Raw genomic sequence first — 18,952 nt, forward strand, 5'->3', positions numbered from 1 at the left:
AACATACTTCCCATACCTGGGTTAAGATACTGATGAGATAAAATCCAGCATATTTCCCACACCTGAGTTAGGATATTGATGAGATACCAGAAGAACATTGTATTGAATAGTTAGAACACAAAACAGGAGGAGGAAAGAGTAGAACCAGGTGAAAAGTGTTGGAGTGAGAAGGTTCAGGTCACAGGCTGGCCTCTGTGACCCTCCTCTGCTGTACTAATCCAATCCAGTGTCAAAGAGTGGTCACTATCGGTATTTTTTTACAGATCACAAAGAAATTTTGAAGTACAAATAGAGACAAATGGTGTAGGTAGACTAAGAAGAGCTGTGGCTGCTTCAAACTCTTAAAATGCTATGAATCTATGAAGCCTGTCTCTATACTTGAACTTAGCCATGCATTTTAATTCAACTGAAAAACTGTTCTATAGCTTTATTATTAATGCTACTTTAATTTATCCAGAGAATGTATACATTGGAGCTGCTAAAGGAATGGATGAGGTAGTATTACTGCTAGACTATTTTGTGAGCTTCTAAAAAGCAAATTTTTCAGAAAGCATTGACTACTTGCTAGTATTTTCAATGGGATTTGAAATTTACTGGAATATTAAACAAATGTCTCCATCACTGCCTGTTTCTGCACCTCCTATGGAACAAATTTAATAGCATGTGGTGTATCTGAAAAAGTAAAATGAACTTTTAGACAACGGGTACTACAATAACTATACAATTAAAAATATTTTTTAATTCCTTTGTTTAAAGAGTCTGTGACTGTAGAAAAATCATTATATTAGGAGGAAAACAGATTTGAGCTTGACTTCTGGCTTACTTACAACTTGTGTGACTTTGAAGTTTTTATTTTCCTGTAAAGTGGAGGGTTAATATCAATATCTGCCACAATAACAGCTGTGACAATTAAACGACTAAAGTACATACAGTTCCTAGCTCAGTAACTTGCTGGAGTAAGAATTTAAAATCTCAGTTTCTTTTTTTTTTTAATATGCTTTACTTACTAAATTCTTACTATGTACGAAGAAATAAGACAGTAATTGCATACCTAGGAACTTTTTTTTAAGTGTTTGGTATTTTATTTTACTTTCTCATACTATAATGCTTTACAGTTTTCAAAAGTTTCACATACGTGATTTCACATAATCCATAACAATCCTTTTGTCATCCCCTACTGTATACTGTCGCTCTGCCTTTTCTTCTCCCACTGGTAAGCACCAGTTTCTCTCTGTATTTGTGTGCCTACTTCTTTTTTGTTTTTTTCACTAGTTCATTAGTTCATTTTTTTTTATTCCACATATAAGTGATATCATACAGTGTCTATTTCTTGGGCTTATTTAGCTTTAGCATCATGTTCTCCAAGTCCATCCATGTTGCTGCAAATGGCAAAAATTGCATTCTTTTTTTGTGACTGAGTAGTATTCCATTGTGTACATACGCTACATCTTCTTTATCCATTTACCTGTAGATGGACTCTTAGGTTGGTTCCACACCCTGGCAACTGTAAATAATGCTGCTATTAACAATGGCATCCATAGCAACTTTAACACTTTTTCCATCAACTAATTCAGAAGAAAAACTATTATCTAAAGTCCTTGGAAACATAAATATTGCTATAACCAATATAATCGATTATTAAAAATAAATACTTTTCTGTATAATACAACTGTAAAAACTATATAGCAACAAAAATTACATGTACAAATCAAAAATATCGCAGTAAAGTTTGAAAGTTTCAATAAAGAAACAATTTACTTTGATCCCTCAGAGATAATTCTTTGCCTTACTAAGCGAACAAGTTTCTCATTAGAAAATGAAATCTACATAAATCTTATAGAATCTATGGAATCTGGAAAAGAGATATTTCTATTGTTCTATATTTCAATGTGTCAAAGAGATTAAAATCCAGTTTGAAAGAGGCAATTAAATAGCTTATCTTTCATACAAAAATATTTCTCTTAGTTTTAAGAATCACTTAGTAATCAGATACATCTTCAGGATAACAAAAACATTCTGGACAAATAAATAATCCATTATTTCAAAACACAGTCTATAGAACAAAATTCCAGTAAAACAAAAGAACCTGGAAAGCCCCTTGTACTCATTGTAACAGGATGAATTACACAGGAAAAGAATGCTATAAACTTCAGCCAAAGGAGTCAAGATAAAGGCAGAGTCAATTGTAAGAGAGGTCACTGAATTCAAGATTATCATCTATGGATTTTTATTGTAGTACAGAAAGGAATTCTTACTATATTACACAATATATTAAAACTCATACATACAAAAAAATAGGTGAATGAAAGATTATTTTTATGTGCTTTAAATTTCAGACAAAGACTGCTACTAGGGAGCATAGCTGATAAAACAAATTATTGGGTCTAGCAACATTTAGAAATCTATTTATAAAGCTAGTTTACTAGAACAATACAGCCTTTGAAATACATGAAAGAAAAAGGAAGCTGCAAAGCTGAACAGAATAAATACTGTATGCTTGTGTTCTGCACAGTCCATCACTCCCATTTACTTACCAACTCATATAAAGCCTAAAGCTATTTCAGCCTTTGAGCCCTTAAATAGCAACAACAGCCACTGGAGACAGTTGGGAATGACTTGAATTTCAGTCCTTTCAAAAGCTCTCAATGCTGTGGAAGGCAATGTTTATTTGGAATTCCAAAGAGACTACTGCCATCAAAACACAAGAATGAGCAGTTAGTCTCTCTGTCTCACTAATAAAACTTTAAGAATTATTTCTAAATTTACCAGGCAAAAGTAGCAAAAAAACCATTATAATTTTAAAAGCAGCTATCTCTACAATTCACGCCAGTAACTATTTACTGAGTATCTCCTATGTCCAAGTCATGGTGATAGGCACTGGAGGGTGTAAAAAGAGAACACTATTTCTTCCCTTCAAAAGTTGGGTGTGATATTCTTGCCACTTAGGGTGCATGTTACATCTTTCTTAGCTATTTTCTTTTTACATAAGGAAGTATTATATGCTTCCTCCTTTTAAACTCTGAAATTAGATTTTTTCTTAAAATGAAAATGAAGGTAAATGTGGTAGAATCCAATGCTGTGGAACCATGGTCTTTTTTCAATCTCCCAGAAGTCGATGTGACCAGTAGAATCGTCTCCTGTTACTCCACTCCTTCAGTGGTTCTGCTGTCTGTGTTTGTCTTTGTTTCCCTCCCCAGCCTCATGCTGTCTAAGTCTCGCCTTCCCTGTAGACGTCTCTGCTCCTCTTTCTCTACTTCCAGATGGCTTAAATGTTTCTTGACCAGTGGTTCACAATCTGTGAATCACACGTGAAGCAGCTGGAGGTAAAGGGCATGCAATTCTAAGTTTTCACAAATGATTCATGAATTTTTCTGGTACTAAACACTGTTTAAAGTCTGCTTAATCTGTTTAAATCATGTATATATTCGGATTTTTAAAGAAATGTAGATGCTTGAACATAAAATTAAAAAACCTTCCTGTTCATTTAAAACCGCAATACAATATTTAAAAACGTGCAGTTTACAATTATTACCTTAACGTGTAAGGGAAGGATTACCCAAGAAATATTTGACAATGAAAAAATAGGTCTTTATTTAAGGTTAGAAATCAGTGCTCCACTCTATTAACTCCTTGAGGGCAGGTGTGAAGACTTCCTTTCTATTCACAGTGATCAGCACTGCAAATGTTCGATTAGTATATACCAAACAGATGGATATTAAACTTTCTGTTTAAGATACAGGCATTGTGACTAGGAGCTGAACCTCTCTTCACCACCACACCCTGTGGCTATGCAAATTTATTCTATATCATAGTCTGTTTTGGTTGGTTGTTAGTTACTCAGTCCTGTCCGACTCTTTGTGACCCCATGAACTGTAGCCCACCGGGCTCCTCTGGCCACAGGATTCTCCAGGCACAAATACTGGAGTGGGTTGCCATTCCCTTCTCCAGGGCATCTTCCCGATCCAGGGATCGAACCCAGGTCTCCCACATTGCAGGCAGATTCTTTACCAGCTGAGCCACAAGGGAAGTCCAAGAATACTGGAGTGGGTAGCCCACTCCTTCTCCAGCAGATCTTCCCGACCAAGGAATTAAACCAGGGTTTCCTGAACTGCAGGCAGATTCTTTACCAACTGAGTTATCAGGGAAGATAACTTCCCTGTTATCTTCCCTGTTTTGAGACCTATATAAACTGCACTGAACAGAGTAGAATGTGGGAGGTTCAGACAAGGAAAGAGTCTTTCTGAGCTGGGTAATGGGGAGAATGGCAGGCCCTTCATCAATTTAAGTGGCAGGAGATGCTAATTGCTGAGAAGTATAGAGTATAGAGCTCAGTTTTGAGTCTGAGGAACCTGTGAGAACATAGTTTCAGAGACGTGACAGCAGCAGAAGCAGACGCCAGAGAGGAGAGGAAAAAGGAGAAGGTGAAAGGAGAATGGAGCCTGGGTAAAGCAGGCTGGACACCTGAGCAGTCTTTGGTTCGCCCCTCTTTCTTCACATCCACACTGTTATTGTGGCTTTCAGAATTACTCTTCACAAGTTCTCATTTCTTACATTTCTCCTCTGTTTTCCATTCCAAGCCCTCAAGCAGCCATATTACTGCAACACTGCCTGATCAGTCTCCCTGTTTCTCTCTCCACCTTTTTCCAAGCAGTCTCACTAAACATTATCCTGAAACTGTCACTTTTTTAAACAAAACTGCTAATATCTCAATGTCTAAAAATCTGCAAAGCACTATTCAAATCTAACTTCTATTCTTATCTCCACTGCAAAATAGCCCACGCGCTCCTCCCAAGAGATGTCTGGGGACTGGCCCCCTCCACGAGATGGCCTTGTCATCAAGGTCTTGCCCAGGATTCAGCACCTCCAGGAAGCCTTTTCATTTCAATTGGGTCTTGCCCTCTTTGAATCTATGTAGCACCTCTGTCTCTTCTTGTCTCAATGAATGTCTTAATGAATAGATACAAATTCTTTAAAGGCAGAAATCATAAATCATTCTCTTTATATCTACCCTTTATGGCTTCCGGTCATAAGGTAAATATAGAAAAGTACAATTGTCAAAAATTTAGAACACTATGAAATTTTCCAACTAAACTTAAGTAATGATAGTGTTGATGAAAACTTGGAAAATTATTTCAAGTATCATAAAAACACAGTCCAAAAGTTTGCAATTTAACTTGATTTTAATGTTACTCAGGAAATTAAAGGGAATACACATGAATTTGGTTGAGTGTCAGAAAAAAAAATTATTTTGCTTGTCTTTCTGGGTTAACTCACAATAAAAAGGAATTACATCTGCATTGTTCCTATAAGGATAACAAGAGGAATTAGCCAAATAAACAAGTCTAGGTGTATACTGATTTCTCTTCGCTGCCATAAATTATTGGTTGAGACAATTTTTTAGCCAAAGCAGTAGCTTTAGCTGGCACTCAGCATAATGTTTATATATCCTCATGCTTTTAAAAAGCTTTAATTACAGCTGTATGATCAAAAACCACTCACTTAACTAAAGAATCCTTTCTTCTAACACTTGGCATCATCATCTTTCTGACTTTCGAAGATAACTACTTACCCGACTGCCCTCTCATTTTCTCCCTATTTCCCTCTAGTCACACCCATTTTGTTGCTAAGAAACAAAATAAATATGACCTCCTGGAAGTAACCTTACAATGGGTACTGTATTAATAGTTACTTACACTGAAGCGAGAAACAGGAAGAAAGGAGACAAAACTTATCTCTGTCATGTTCTAGGTTCTTTACATGTGTTTTTCATCTAATCTTTATAAGAGCTCTGCTGCTGCTGCTAAGTCGCGTCAGTCGTGTCCGACTCTGTGCGACCCCATAGACGGCAGCCCACTAGGCTCCCCTGTCCCTGGGATTCTCCAGGCAAGAACACTGGAGTGGGTTGCCATTTCCTTCTCTGTTATAAGAGCTCTGCTGCTGCTGCTGCTAAGTCGCGTCAGTCGTGTCCGACTCTGTGCGACCCCAGAGACGGCAGCCCACCAGGCTCCCCAGTCCCTGGGATTCTCCAGGCAAGAACACTGGAGTGGGTTGCTGTTTCCTTCTCCAATGCATGAAAGTGAAAAGTGAAAGTGTCGCTCAGTCGTGTCCAACTCTTAGCAACCCCATGGACTGCAGCCTACCAGGCTCCTCCATCCATGGGATTTTTCCAGGCAAGAGTCCTGGAGTGGGGTGCCATTGCCTTGAAGGCAGTTATTACAATGCTATGCCCATTTACAAATGGTTAACTGAACTCAGTAATATGCCTAAGGTCACACAGCTAGGAAGTGGTGGGATCAAGATTTATACCAAACCAAACCAAAGCCAGTTTTATTACCAGTCCCCTTCTTCATAACTCTACTTCATGGCCTTGTTTTAAAACTGTGCATATGAAATATTCTATAAATTAAAAACTTACAATAAAGCTTTAAACAGGTCTTTTAATATATTATTTTTTAGAATTATTACTGAAGTAATTTTTTTCCTTCAGAAAAGTAAATAAGACTTTTATCCTTAAAAATAACTGCGTGCTTTCAAGAGGCAAAGTTCAGGTAAGAATTTCAAAATGCAAAATACAACCTGATGAACTCATATTTAGCAAATCTGCTACTGTCAAATTGCTACTATCAAAAGAGATGCACTAACTTGAGACTTCAAGTTCATTTTCAACAGTCTTGATCCCTACTGAAATGAAGAAAAGAGAAATACCTCTCTTTCATGTCTGCTGATTGATTTGTTAATTGACAGTTACGGTATCTTTTCCTGTCAGTGTCAGATTGAGCAAAAAGTCTTTAAAACATATGTTTTTACAAAATTCCTGAACCCTGAGTTATTCATGGGATACATACAGAAGCCTGTTGAAGAGGTATTAATACATAAATAATTTAGCAAATATAGTCAACAGGCTGATAAACTTGAGAGAGAAAAAGAAAGATGATATTCTGATTTAGGACAGGCAACTTACGTATACAAATCAGTACCCAAATGAATGTTCCTGTCTAGTGACCCACCAACCTATTTAGCCTCCTTTATCTCTTTTAGTTTTGTTCTACCATATAGGATCTATGAAGCATATAGGAAATAATTTATGCATAATATTTACTACAGAACACAAAAAGGTTAGAGTGAAAAGAGACACTGTTGTTTTCAATTAAAAGAGTCAAAGAGTTACCCTAACTGAATCCTATCTTATCACATTTTATAAGGTGACCATAGTCACTAAGTCCTAGTATAAAAAAAGTAGAGAGGGCACAGTCTTTGACATAACCTAAGTTTGTTAGGCAAGTCACATAAACTCTTGATACCATAAAACAAATCATCTGGAAAATGGGTATACTAACTCATTCTTCAGTGGACAGATGGGAGGATTTAATAATATATGTGAAAAGATTTGCACAAAAGAAGCAAATTTGCAAATTTGCACAAAAGCCTTCACCCCCTTTCCTAAGCAGCACTTCTAATTTTAACGATGAGGTGGAGGAAAGTTTAATCACAGTCCTGCAAATGTTATACTCCAAACAAAATTAAAAAGAGAACCTAAAACCAATATAAATGACCATACAAACAGTAAAATCTAAACTGCAGAAAACACATTCAAAAAGCATATGAAGGGCTTCCCTGGTGGCTCAGTGGTAAAGAATTCACCTGCCAATGTAAAGGACAGGGGTTCCATCCCTGGTCCAGGAAAATCCCACACACTGACAAGCAACTAAGCCCATTCACCGCAACTACAGAGCCTGTGCTCTGTAGAGTCCGGGAGTCGCAACTACGAGCTCCACAACAAGAGAAGCCACAGCAAAGAGAAACCCGGGTACTGCAACGAAGAGCAGCCCCTGTGCTCTGCAACTAGAGAAAGCCCCTGCAGCAACGAAGACCCAGCACAGCCAAAAAAAAGAAATAAACAAAAAGCATGTGCAACACCAAAGGTCAAAAAGGAACCCGAGGTGGGTGGGATAATGTGCAACTCCAACTAAAAGAAAAGATGATCACACTAAATGCCTTTTAATTCACAGGAACTGAAATATCCGAGAGAACTGAAAACTTGGATTAAAAAAAAAAAAACTTTTAAAAATCTTGTCTCTATGCTCATAGTGAAAGAACAGAGCTGAACTCATTAAATTTAACAGTAACAGGATGTTAAGCAATCCATTAAAATGAACAAAAGATGGCCAACAGCTTCAGTGTGGTACCAAAGTGACTTCTTTTTTCTTGTAATTCAATGTGCCTATTAAATTATTCCAATGTGTCATTCATTAGTAGTAGTTACTGGATGTCTGACAATTTTTTTGTTGTTTGAAGGATGAGGAAAAAGGAGGAGACAGTAAGAGAATATATCAATATTTTTCAATACTCAATCCTTCTAGATCTCTCACTTCCAATCATAACAAGCTATATACTAAATGAAGTCTAAGGAACCAAAGTAAATTAGTAAACAAACCCACAGACATGCCACTACTAATAATGTAAAAACAAAAAAACAAGAAAGATTAGAAAAGTTACATATATTTTCTGTGATTCTGAGGATTAATTTTAAAATATAAAATAGGGGAAAATGTATATAAGTATTTTTTTTTAATGATTAAGTGCTGTTTGAATCTCCGTCTGACCTACCTTTCACCTTAAAGTCGGCAGGGTAGTACAAGTGACTTTGCTAACCTGGCACAGTTTAAGATAACTCCAAAGAAGAAAGTCCAATTTCCCGATTCTCTCAGCCAAAACAAGCAAACTTAAGTTAGTTTGATCTAATAGCAAGCTCTAGGGAACTTATCCATTTACAGTTGAAAAACCAGAACAAGAAACAGAATTTAGGGAACACAGAAATACTCATGACCTCATTTTATAGTCAAGAAAATTAAGGCCCAGAAATTTAGCAATTTATCCCAATTCACACAGTAAGTCAGTAGCAAGTTTATCTATGTTATGCAAAGAATTACTGAAATGAAATAGTTAAAAATCTTATTCATAGGCTCCAACTTTAATATAGCTCATAGAGTTATTTGACATCAAAGCTTCAGAAAATAGTTTTTTTCTTTTATTAGCTAAAATAACATAATTTTTTAAATGATCCACTTTGATGTGAATCAAACACATAGGCAAAAAGCACTTGATGGTTAAAAACAGCACAATACAATTTGCCTGATTCTCACAAGAGGAAAAATAATTTGAAATATAATTTTTCATTGTCTAGTTTCTAGTGCTCTTAGAATCAGTGCCAGTTTCAGGGGAAAAAAAATATTTTCTAATCCTATGCAAAGGTAAAAAACAAATCGAAATGAAATCTTTCACACCTTTATATTCATTAGATACTAGAATATACTGAGTTATCGTATTATTTTAGGATATCAATGGAAATAGTATATGAACTTTATTACCGTGCCGAAGAATTAATGCTTTTGAACTGTGGTGTTGGAGAAGACTCTTCAGAGTCCCTTGGACAGCAAGGGAACTCTCCACCATGACCCATCTGTCCTGGGTGGCCGTACACGGCATGGCTCATAGTTTCATTGAGTTAGACAAGGCTGTGGTCCATGTGATCAGATTGGTTAGTTTCCTGTGACTGTGGTTTTCAGTCTGTCTGCCCTCTGATAGAGAAGGATAAGAGGCTTATGGAAGCTTCCTGATGGGAGAGACTGACTGAAGGGGAAAGTGGGTCTTGTTCTGATAGGCAGGGCCATGCTCAGTAAATCCAACTTTAATCCAACTTTCTGTTGATGGGCGGGGCTGGGTTTCCTCCCTGTTATTTGACCCAAGGCCAAACTATGGTGGAGACAATGAAGATAATGGCGGTCTCTCTCAAAAGGTCCCATGCACACACTGCTACACTCAGTGCCCCCAGCCCTGCAGCAGGCCACTGCTGACCCACACCTCCACCGGAGACTCCTGGACACTCACGGGCAAGTTTGGGTCAGTCTCTTGTGAGGTCACTGCTCCTTTCTCCTGGGTCCTGGTGTGCACAAGGTTTGTTTGTACCCTCCAAGAGTCTGCTTCCCCAGTCCTGTGTAAGTTCTGTGGTGGGGTTAATGGCCACCTCCTCCAAGAGGGCTTATGTCACACCCAGGTCTACTGCACCCAGAGCCCCTGCCCCTGCAGCAGTCCACTGCTGACCTGTACTTCTGCAGGAGACACTCAAACACAGTTCTGTCTCATTCTCTGTGGGGTCTGGGTCCTGGTACGCACAAGGTTTGTTTCAGACCTCTGGAAAACTTAAACTTGATTACAAACATTAGAGTGACCCACGGGTCCTACAAGTCCTGTCTCATCTCCATGAACTTCCTACTACCTCTCTGACCTCACTTCTGACTCTTCTGCCTTCATTCACTCTCTCCAAGCCCTCTGGCCTCCCGACAGGGCCACTGTACCAACTTGCCCTCTGCCTGGGGCACTCATGATCCAGGTATCCAATAATTTTCTCCCTGGAGCTCTCCTGACCACCTCTATTTTAAATTGCAATTTTCCGCTCCTGTGTCCCCTATGCCTCTTACATGCTTTGCTTTTCTCCATGACATAGTATATCATCATGTAATATATTACACACTTTTACTTGTTTATTGTCTGTCTCTGCTCACTAAAAGATCAGCACAATGAGAACAGGGATTTTTGCTTGTTTTGCTCACTGCTCAATGTTCTTAGCATCTATAACAGTGCCTGGCATATAGTAATGGCTCAAATATACTTATGGAATAAATAAATAATGCCAAGTTTGAGAAATAATGCTGGTACCAATCAAATGACACTGAAAACACCAAACTATACAAGATGTTGTCAAACACTGACAGTCTAAATAAATATGGTCTTTGCTTTCAAGGAGTCTAGTTGCTTTCAAGAAAATAGAACTAATGTACGTGAATTAATTACATAGGCAGTATAAAGTATGACTATTAACCAGTTAGGCTTCCTTGTATATGATTCATGGAATCTGTCTTGACAGTCCTGGTTATATCTAGTATACAATTAAATGCTAAGTCAAACAGTATAAACTTGTCACAGGAGTTTAGAGGGGGGAAAGGAACAAACTACAAGTTAGAAAAGACTATGTCGGGATGATGAGCTTCAATATGGGGTCTGAGGATGTGGAGGCACTCACTGGCAGTGAAGATATGGGAAGGCATTCCATATAAAGCCAAGTTTGTAAGAGGACAAAAAGGCATGTGAGGGACAGTAAGAAACCTGTCTTAAATGGAAAGATGGTATCTGCTGATGAGTAGTGATGATCTGAGGAGGACACCCAGATTGGGCCTGGGTCACAGAAAGCCTAATCCTCTGAGCAAAGGTCTTCAGTCTGGATGCAGTCTCACAGCACATGATGCTAGCACCCAGCGTGGGTCCTCTGGAACCAGTCTACTGGTTTGGTACACATAGCTCCAAGCTGCTCCCTATATTGCTACTAATGATTCACACAGCAACTTTCTGTGGAAGCCACAGAAGCTCTAGCCCTCCCCTACATACACACACACACACACACACTTCCAGGACAATGGTGGCCAATGACTAACAAATGCAGGGGAGAGGGGACAAAAACCCAGTTCCCTCAAGACAAGACTCACTCCATGGTACAGTGTTGTTCCCAAGTTCTCTCCTGGGGCAAGCTGAAGATAGACATCCCCTGAAACCATGTCCTTGCTCATCTCAGTTTCTTCTTCCCAGTCCTGCTTCATCCACTCCCTTGTAAGTAACATATGAAACAACTCTCTTGATAAATCACTTGTACATGAATCCCATCTCAGGTTCTGCTTCTAGGGAAACCAGACTAAAGACAAGTCTGTAAAGGTGAGTACTAGTCAGGAAGAAAACAGAGAAATCGCTATTGTAGGTTATTCAATTTGGAAGAATCCTGAGCAGACTAGTTGGTGAGAGATGGAATAAAGAGGGTAAGCTGACTGGAAGCCAAGTAAGGATGTTGTTGTTCAAATTCATAAATGAGTGGGGAAAAAAATTTTGCTTTGATATAAAAAAGAGAACTTAGGAAGAAAATGGCCTTAGTATAGGGAAAGATGAAAGATAACTCTTCAAAGTTTTATTTTTTTCATAAAAAAGCAAAAAGTGTTTCTTCAGTAGCATTGTGAGGGTTATACCATGAATTCTCTTAAATGCAAATCTCTTTCAGGTTGACATAACCTAACACAAGAGGTGTTCGAAAAATTGAGAATAATAACAATGAAAAACAGGACTCTAAAATTCTCTCTCATATTGTAGGTCTCTGAATATCCATACTCAGATATATGAAGATAAGATTAAGTAGTATCTCCAAGTATTTGTAACAAGTTGGCTTGTGACATTCTGCATTTAAGTAGCTTAAAACAATCTATATTAAAATCAGTAGCAGATTACTCAAACTAGAAACCCATCCAAACAGGGTAACATCTGGTTTTCATCTACTCTCATGGAACCTAGAAGTCTTTTCAACAGAAAATAAGATACTATACTAGGTCATAAAATAGTGAACACAATATGAGAACAAGTAGGCTACTATGAAAGAAACCATATACAGCCCAGAAAAAAAGTTTATACCACACATAAACTTTAACTTGTGAATAGGAGAAACAACCTAACAATATACTTGCTTTGTTGTGTTGATATCTCATGACACATTAAGCTTCTTAACTTCTTGGTTCCCTTACAAAATTCATACTTAGTAAAAATGCCTGTCATTAAAAATGCCCATTTTCTCTTAATTAGTAACAATTTTTGTGTTACATGTCTCAATATATAGAACAGAGACTATCAAAATAGAACTTTTTAACAAGGTTATTTTTTCTCATTGATTACTTTTGTATCCAATGAAATGTACAGCTACTAGCTTTCAAGATTTAAATACACATTAACTTTGATTCAACAGTCCCACTGAAAGGAATTCCACACACAGAAACACACAAAGACATACAGATAGACATACAAATGCTCCCAAACGGGAACTGGTCAGAAAGTCATGATATAGTAGAGTAAATCTCTAAGTTTTTCTAGATTTCTCCTATTCACTTTTAAGACAAAATTGATACTCATCCAGAAAATTACATATAATTTACCCTGTATATATCCTTTAAATCCTCCCAGGAGAGACTCCAAGAATAAAAAGGTTTCATAGTTAAAAATAATAGGAAGATATAGCATACGTTATTTCCCTCATAAAGACTCATAATAAAAACAACAATTTATGGAAGACTATGAGATGTTTTGGAGAAAGAAATGGCAACCCACTCCAGTATTTTTGCCTGGGAAATCCCATGGACAGGGTAGCCTGGTTGGCACAGTCCATGGGGTCACAAGAGGGTTGGACACGACTTACCAACTAAACAATGACAACGACATGAAATGTTTTAGGGGGAAACGGCATTTTCCAAATTTTATAGAACACAGAACCTTTTCATTAATATAATTATCAAAAGCAAGACTTGCTTAAAACCCTTCATGACCACCTGGTAAACAGTAGCTCAGTTCAGTTCAGTTCAGTCGTTCAGTCGTGTCCGACTCTTTGAGACCCCATGAATCGCAGCACGCCAGGCTTCCCTGTCCATCACCATCTCCCGGAGTTCACTCAGACTCGCGTCCATCGAGTTGGTGATGCCATCCAGCCATCTCATCCTCTGCCGTCCCCTTCTCCTCCTGCCCCCAATCCCTCCCAGCATCAGAGTCTTTTCTAATGAGTCAACTCTTCGCATGAGGTGGCCAAAGTACTGGAGTTTCAGCTTTAGCATCATTCCTTCCAAAGAAATCCCAGGGCTGATCTCCTTCAGAATGGACTGGTTGGATCTCCTTGCAGTCCAAGGGACTCTCAAGAGTCTTCTCCAACACCACAGTTCAAAACCATCAATTTTTTGTGCTCAGCTTTCTTCACAGTCCAACTCTCACATCCATACATGACCACTGGGAAAACCATAGCCTTGACTAGACGGACCTTTGTTGGCAAAGAAATGTCTCTGCTTTTGAATATGCTATCTAGGCTGGTCATAACTTTCCTTCCAAGGAGTAAGTGTCTTTTAATTTCATGACTACCTTCCTTATAAATCTACAAGCTCACAGCCATTACTCAAGAACACTCCTTCTATTCTCTCTTTCCTCTACCTTCCCCCCTCAACCTAAGACACTGAAGTGGTTCTAACTTTGTATTTAATAACAATCAAACAAAACTGATTAATATATAATTCTTGGTCCTTACTTCCAGGTAGTCTAATTCCTAGCAGTATTTTTTTTTCTTTTTTATTTATTTATTTTAATTGGAGGCTAATTACTTCACAATATTGTAGTGGTTTTTGCCATACATTGACATGATACAGCCATGGGTGTACATGAGTTCCCCATCCTGAACCTCCCTCCCCATCCCATCCCTCAGGGTCATCCCCGTGCACCAGCCCTGAGCACCCTGTCTCATGCATCGAACTTGGACTGGTGATCTATTTCACATATGATAACATACATGTTTCACTGCTATTCTCTCAAATCACCCCACTCTCGCCTTCTCCCACAGAGTCCAAAAATCTATTCTTTACATCTGTGTCTCTTCTTCTGTCTCACATATAGGGTCATCATTACCATCTTTCTAAATTCCATATGTATGCATTAGTATACTGTATTGGTGCTTTTCTTTCTGGCTTACTTCACTCTGTATAATAGGCTCCAGTTTCATCCACCTCATTAGAACTGATTCAAATGCATTCTTTTTAATAGCTGAGTAATATTCCATTGTGTATATGTACCACAGCTTTCTTATCCACTCATCTGCTGATGGACATCTAGGTTGCTTCCATGTCCTGGCTATTATAAACAGTGCTGCGATGAACACTGGGGTACACGTGTCTTTCAATTCTGGTTTCCTCGGTGTGTATGCCCAGCAGTGGGATTGCTGGGTCGTATGGCAGTTCTATTTCCAGTTTTTTAAGAAATCTCCACACTGTTCTCCATAGTACAAGTTTCCTAGCAGTATTTTTAAGCAGCAATCCAAGTGATCTCAATACAGTTCAAATGTTGGGATGCTGAAAAGACCTGATATCATATAATCAACAAGATGTTTATGTATTTTAAAATTGAAGCCAAACTAAGTTCAGAAAATTTGGACCTCAAATAAATATATTAAAATTATATTTTTCTATCCAGGGGTATAAAGACAAAAAACATACTTATGGTAAAAGAAAAGCCAAATATTTTAAAAGAATACCTTCTAATACCCTGCCTAAAATATTAAGGTCAAGAGTTTTACCCTATAACAAGAATCCTTAGGCTGCATTCTACTGAGAAATTGCAGAAATTCTTAAACTCTCTGAAACTGTACACACAATAGTTACAAGTATGTGAATACATGCCTTATAACCAAAGCTTTCACCAGTTCTCATACTGCTCAATAGCCAATTTAAAAGTCATTCTATTTCTTATTTATCTACCTGAAACAATGGCAGTAGAAAATGCTTCTTACTTAACACATGAATCAGACACAAGAAACACATTCGTCAGTGTTGTTTTCTCTATCAGAACCAAATGAAAAAAATTTACCTTTGAAGAGTCATATTCAAAGAGCCTGTACAACCCTTAATCTTGTTTTGGGCTTCCAGATGAGTCATGCCATGGGCACTTATTCCATCAATGCTGAGAACCACGTCGCCTATTCTTACGTTTGCTTGGGATGCTTTCCCACCATCTTTTAGCTGTAAAAAAATATATTTCATTAGGACTGTCATTCTTTAAAAATAAACAAAGATGAAAATTATACTGTTGTCATATCAAAAGAAAAATATACTCATATACTACCAGACAAAATAATACAAATTTTCTTAATTAACAGGTAAAGTAAAAATTCAAATGACTTTCATACTTATTTTCTTAAATTTTTATTTGCTGTCTAAAACTCTAAAATAATTGTCTGAGAAAGAGTCTTTGGTAATTTCTCCATTTCTTTATTGTGTAACAGGAGTGTGTGAATGTTACAAATGAGGAAGAGAAGTAGCCAAGGAAACCACATTTTAGGGGAAAAAAGGTAATCTGAATAGGGTATTTAATACTCTTTCAGAAATAATTTTTAAAACTCTTTTAAACAGCTGTATTTTTGTTTCAGCACAAAGATTAATACAGATGGAGGATGTACTGAACAATCCTTCCTATTGAGTCCAACTCATGACCAGTGTTTGAGGGACTGAACTCTTTTAGATCACAGGCCTAAATATCTTTTATGTTGGACGGGCTTCTTGTTCCAGGCATTTAGCAGGAGGGGAAGAAAACCAGTTGTGTCTGAGACTGTCAGACTTTATCGTGTACCACAGTCTTTAATTCCGAATCTTTCTTCCCTTCCTTATGAAACGTGATACATGTTTACATTTAGTTTGATCTCCTTTAAACTTCATGTGGATCTATTTCATTGCTCCAAAAGGAGCAAACAAATATAAAATGACAGTCAAATGGAAGATGATGCATTTTTAATAGATATTCAGAAATAAGGAACACGTACAAATCAAAAGGAACCATTCTAATTAAAATGACAAGTTCAGAATTCAGTTAAATACAAGTAGATCACACTAAATATGGGTTGCTGGAAGAATTCATATTCTTGAGACTAGACCTGAAAAAGGAAGAAAATAAGCAGTATTTCTCTAATGTTGTTGTCATTTCTCTAATGTTGTTGTCATTTCTCTAATGTTGTTGTTGTTTAGTTGCTAAATCATGTCTGACTCTTTGTGACCTCACAGACTATAGCCCACCAGGCTCCTCTGTCCATGGGAGTTACCAGGCAAGAATACTGGAGTGAGTGAGTGAAGTCGCTCAGTCGCGGCCGACTCTTTGCGACCCAGTGGACTATAGCCCACCAGGCTCCTCCGTCCATGGGATTCTCCAGACAAGAATACTAGAGTGGGTTGACATGCCCTTCTCCAGAGGATTTTCCCAACCCAGGGATTGAACCCGCATGTTTTACATTTCCTGCATTAGCAGGGGAGTTCTTTACGAACACAACACTGTAAAAGCAATTAATGAATTGTGCACTTTAAAAATGGCTAAAATGTCTTTTATGATAAGTACATTTTACCACAACTTTTTGAAAACTAAATGTTTTAGAGCACATTTTACTAAAATTACTATTCGATTCAAAGAAAAACATCCCTCAGCAAACTGAACCAATGGCTGAGTGCTGGAATTCATAACTTGGAAGCAAAGCAATAATACAAATGAATGTTGTATGTTCCGTAGGTTTTGATTAGCATCAATTCTCTAATTCTTTCCTTAAAAATAATGATCAAGGCAGATAAATCCTAGTGTACAAGAACAACTATTTGGATCTAAAATCAAGGAAACAGCATTGACTATTAGATCCATCCGGATGGATTAGATCCATCCACAGGCATTTTGCCCATGCCTGTGTTTCTCTCCCACTGCCCTAAAGCTAGAAGTGTGCCTGACACCAGAGACCTTCATAAAATATATGCTGAATCAATGGATGCCATTGGTCATCTAACACGGGCAAAATCTATTGTTTGTTATAAATTGTGAAGTCAGGAAAAACTAAAATTTTCGATTTGAAATCTATTTCATTTAACATATAAATAGCAAATGATGGACAAAGTTTTTGAAATTAGTAAGAAAAAATATCTATTTGAGCCAGGATATGTAAAGTCTAGGCTGCCCAGATGGCACTAGTGGTAAAGAACCTGCCTGCCAATGCAGGAGTTGATGTAAGAGACTCAGGTCCGATCCCTGGGTCAGGAAAATCCCCTAGAGTAGGAAATGGCAACCCACTCTAGTATTCTTGCCTGCAGAATTCCATGGACAGAGGAGCCTGGCAGGCTATAGTCCATGGAGTCTCAAAGATGGGACATGACTGCAGCAACTTACTACATACAGAACACAAAGCCTTTCAATGAAATATTCTCTATTATAATATAAATGTAGTACATAGAGTTGACACTTGATCAACGTGAGTTTGAACTGCATGGGTCTACTTCTATGTGGATTTTTTTCAATAGTGAATACAACAGTACTACACAATCCATTTATTGGTTGAATCCAGGTATGCAGAACCATAGATATGGAGGAACCAAACTGTATACACAGACGACAGACTATAAATTACAGGCAGATTTTCAATTTCACAGAGGGTCAGTGCCTTTACTCTCTAAGAGTTCAAGGGTCAACTGTAGTGATTGTTTTCATCATTGTACTAATGTAAACAAACAACTCCTCTCAGCTGCCCAGATATTTAAAGGTAACAAAAATTAATGAAATGCAGACAATAAAGAAATAACATTTCCAGAGTAGTAAAACATTAAAATTTAACACATATCTAATTTATCAACATAGCTATACTACATATACACGTGTATATATATATATATATATAGACACATACATATAGACACACATTTTATTATATACTATATGACTGACAAAGTAATACCAAAATTCAATAAAAATTAAATGAATCTAATTTGAATTCCAGGATCACAGAATCAAGAAGAAAAAAATAAGATAGAATTTTATTAAGTATGTTTTAAAATACTGTATAGACAGAAACATTTATTAAAATGTGTATGTGTTAAGAGTAAGAAAACGTCTTTAAAAATAATAATACCTACATTAAATACTACAATTTTACTGTATTGAATAGTAGATGTGAAATGTCTTTTAATAATCAGTATTTTATTAATATAAATATTAATTATTTAATTAAATAACAAATACTGTTACTCTCTCCTGCACAGAACTAAACTGTTTAAACTATGAAGGACATTTACCAAGAAAACAATTCCTAAAGCTATAATAGTGATGCCACTGCTTTCCATGGGACTTACTTGTAGGGTTTTATAAAGATTATGTGAGATAATAGCTTAATAAATGTTATCTGTTATTATTTTCTCTTGATCCCAGATGACTAACCCAAGAAATGTGGAGGCTGTGCTGCTGCTGCTGCTGCTAAGTCGCTTTAGTCATGTCTAACTCTGTGCGACCCCATAGACAGCAGCCTACCAGGCTCCTCCGTCCCTGG

At 37.3% G+C, this 18,952-nt stretch overlaps 1 protein-coding gene across 7 annotated transcripts in view; it reads right to left on the reverse strand.

The window, feature by feature from the left end:
• The window catches only part of PDLIM5 (PDZ and LIM domain 5), a 235,490-nt gene that overhangs the window by 143,802 nt on the left and 72,736 nt on the right, over positions 1-18,952 (reverse strand). For all 7 annotated transcript variants that reach the window (XM_010848342.1, XM_010848336.1, XM_010848337.1 and 4 more), the window contains exon 3: positions 15,478-15,629. In XM_010848342.1, the coding sequence (XP_010846644.1) occupies positions 15,478-15,629 (152 nt within the window). The remainder of the gene's footprint in view (positions 1-15,477; positions 15,630-18,952) is intronic.

Source organism: Bison bison, unplaced genomic scaffold (assembly GCF_000754665.1).
Source record: "Bison bison bison isolate TAMUID 2011002044 unplaced genomic scaffold, Bison_UMD1.0 scf7180017864263, whole genome shotgun sequence".
Taxonomy (NCBI): Eukaryota; Metazoa; Chordata; class Mammalia; order Artiodactyla; family Bovidae; genus Bison; species Bison bison.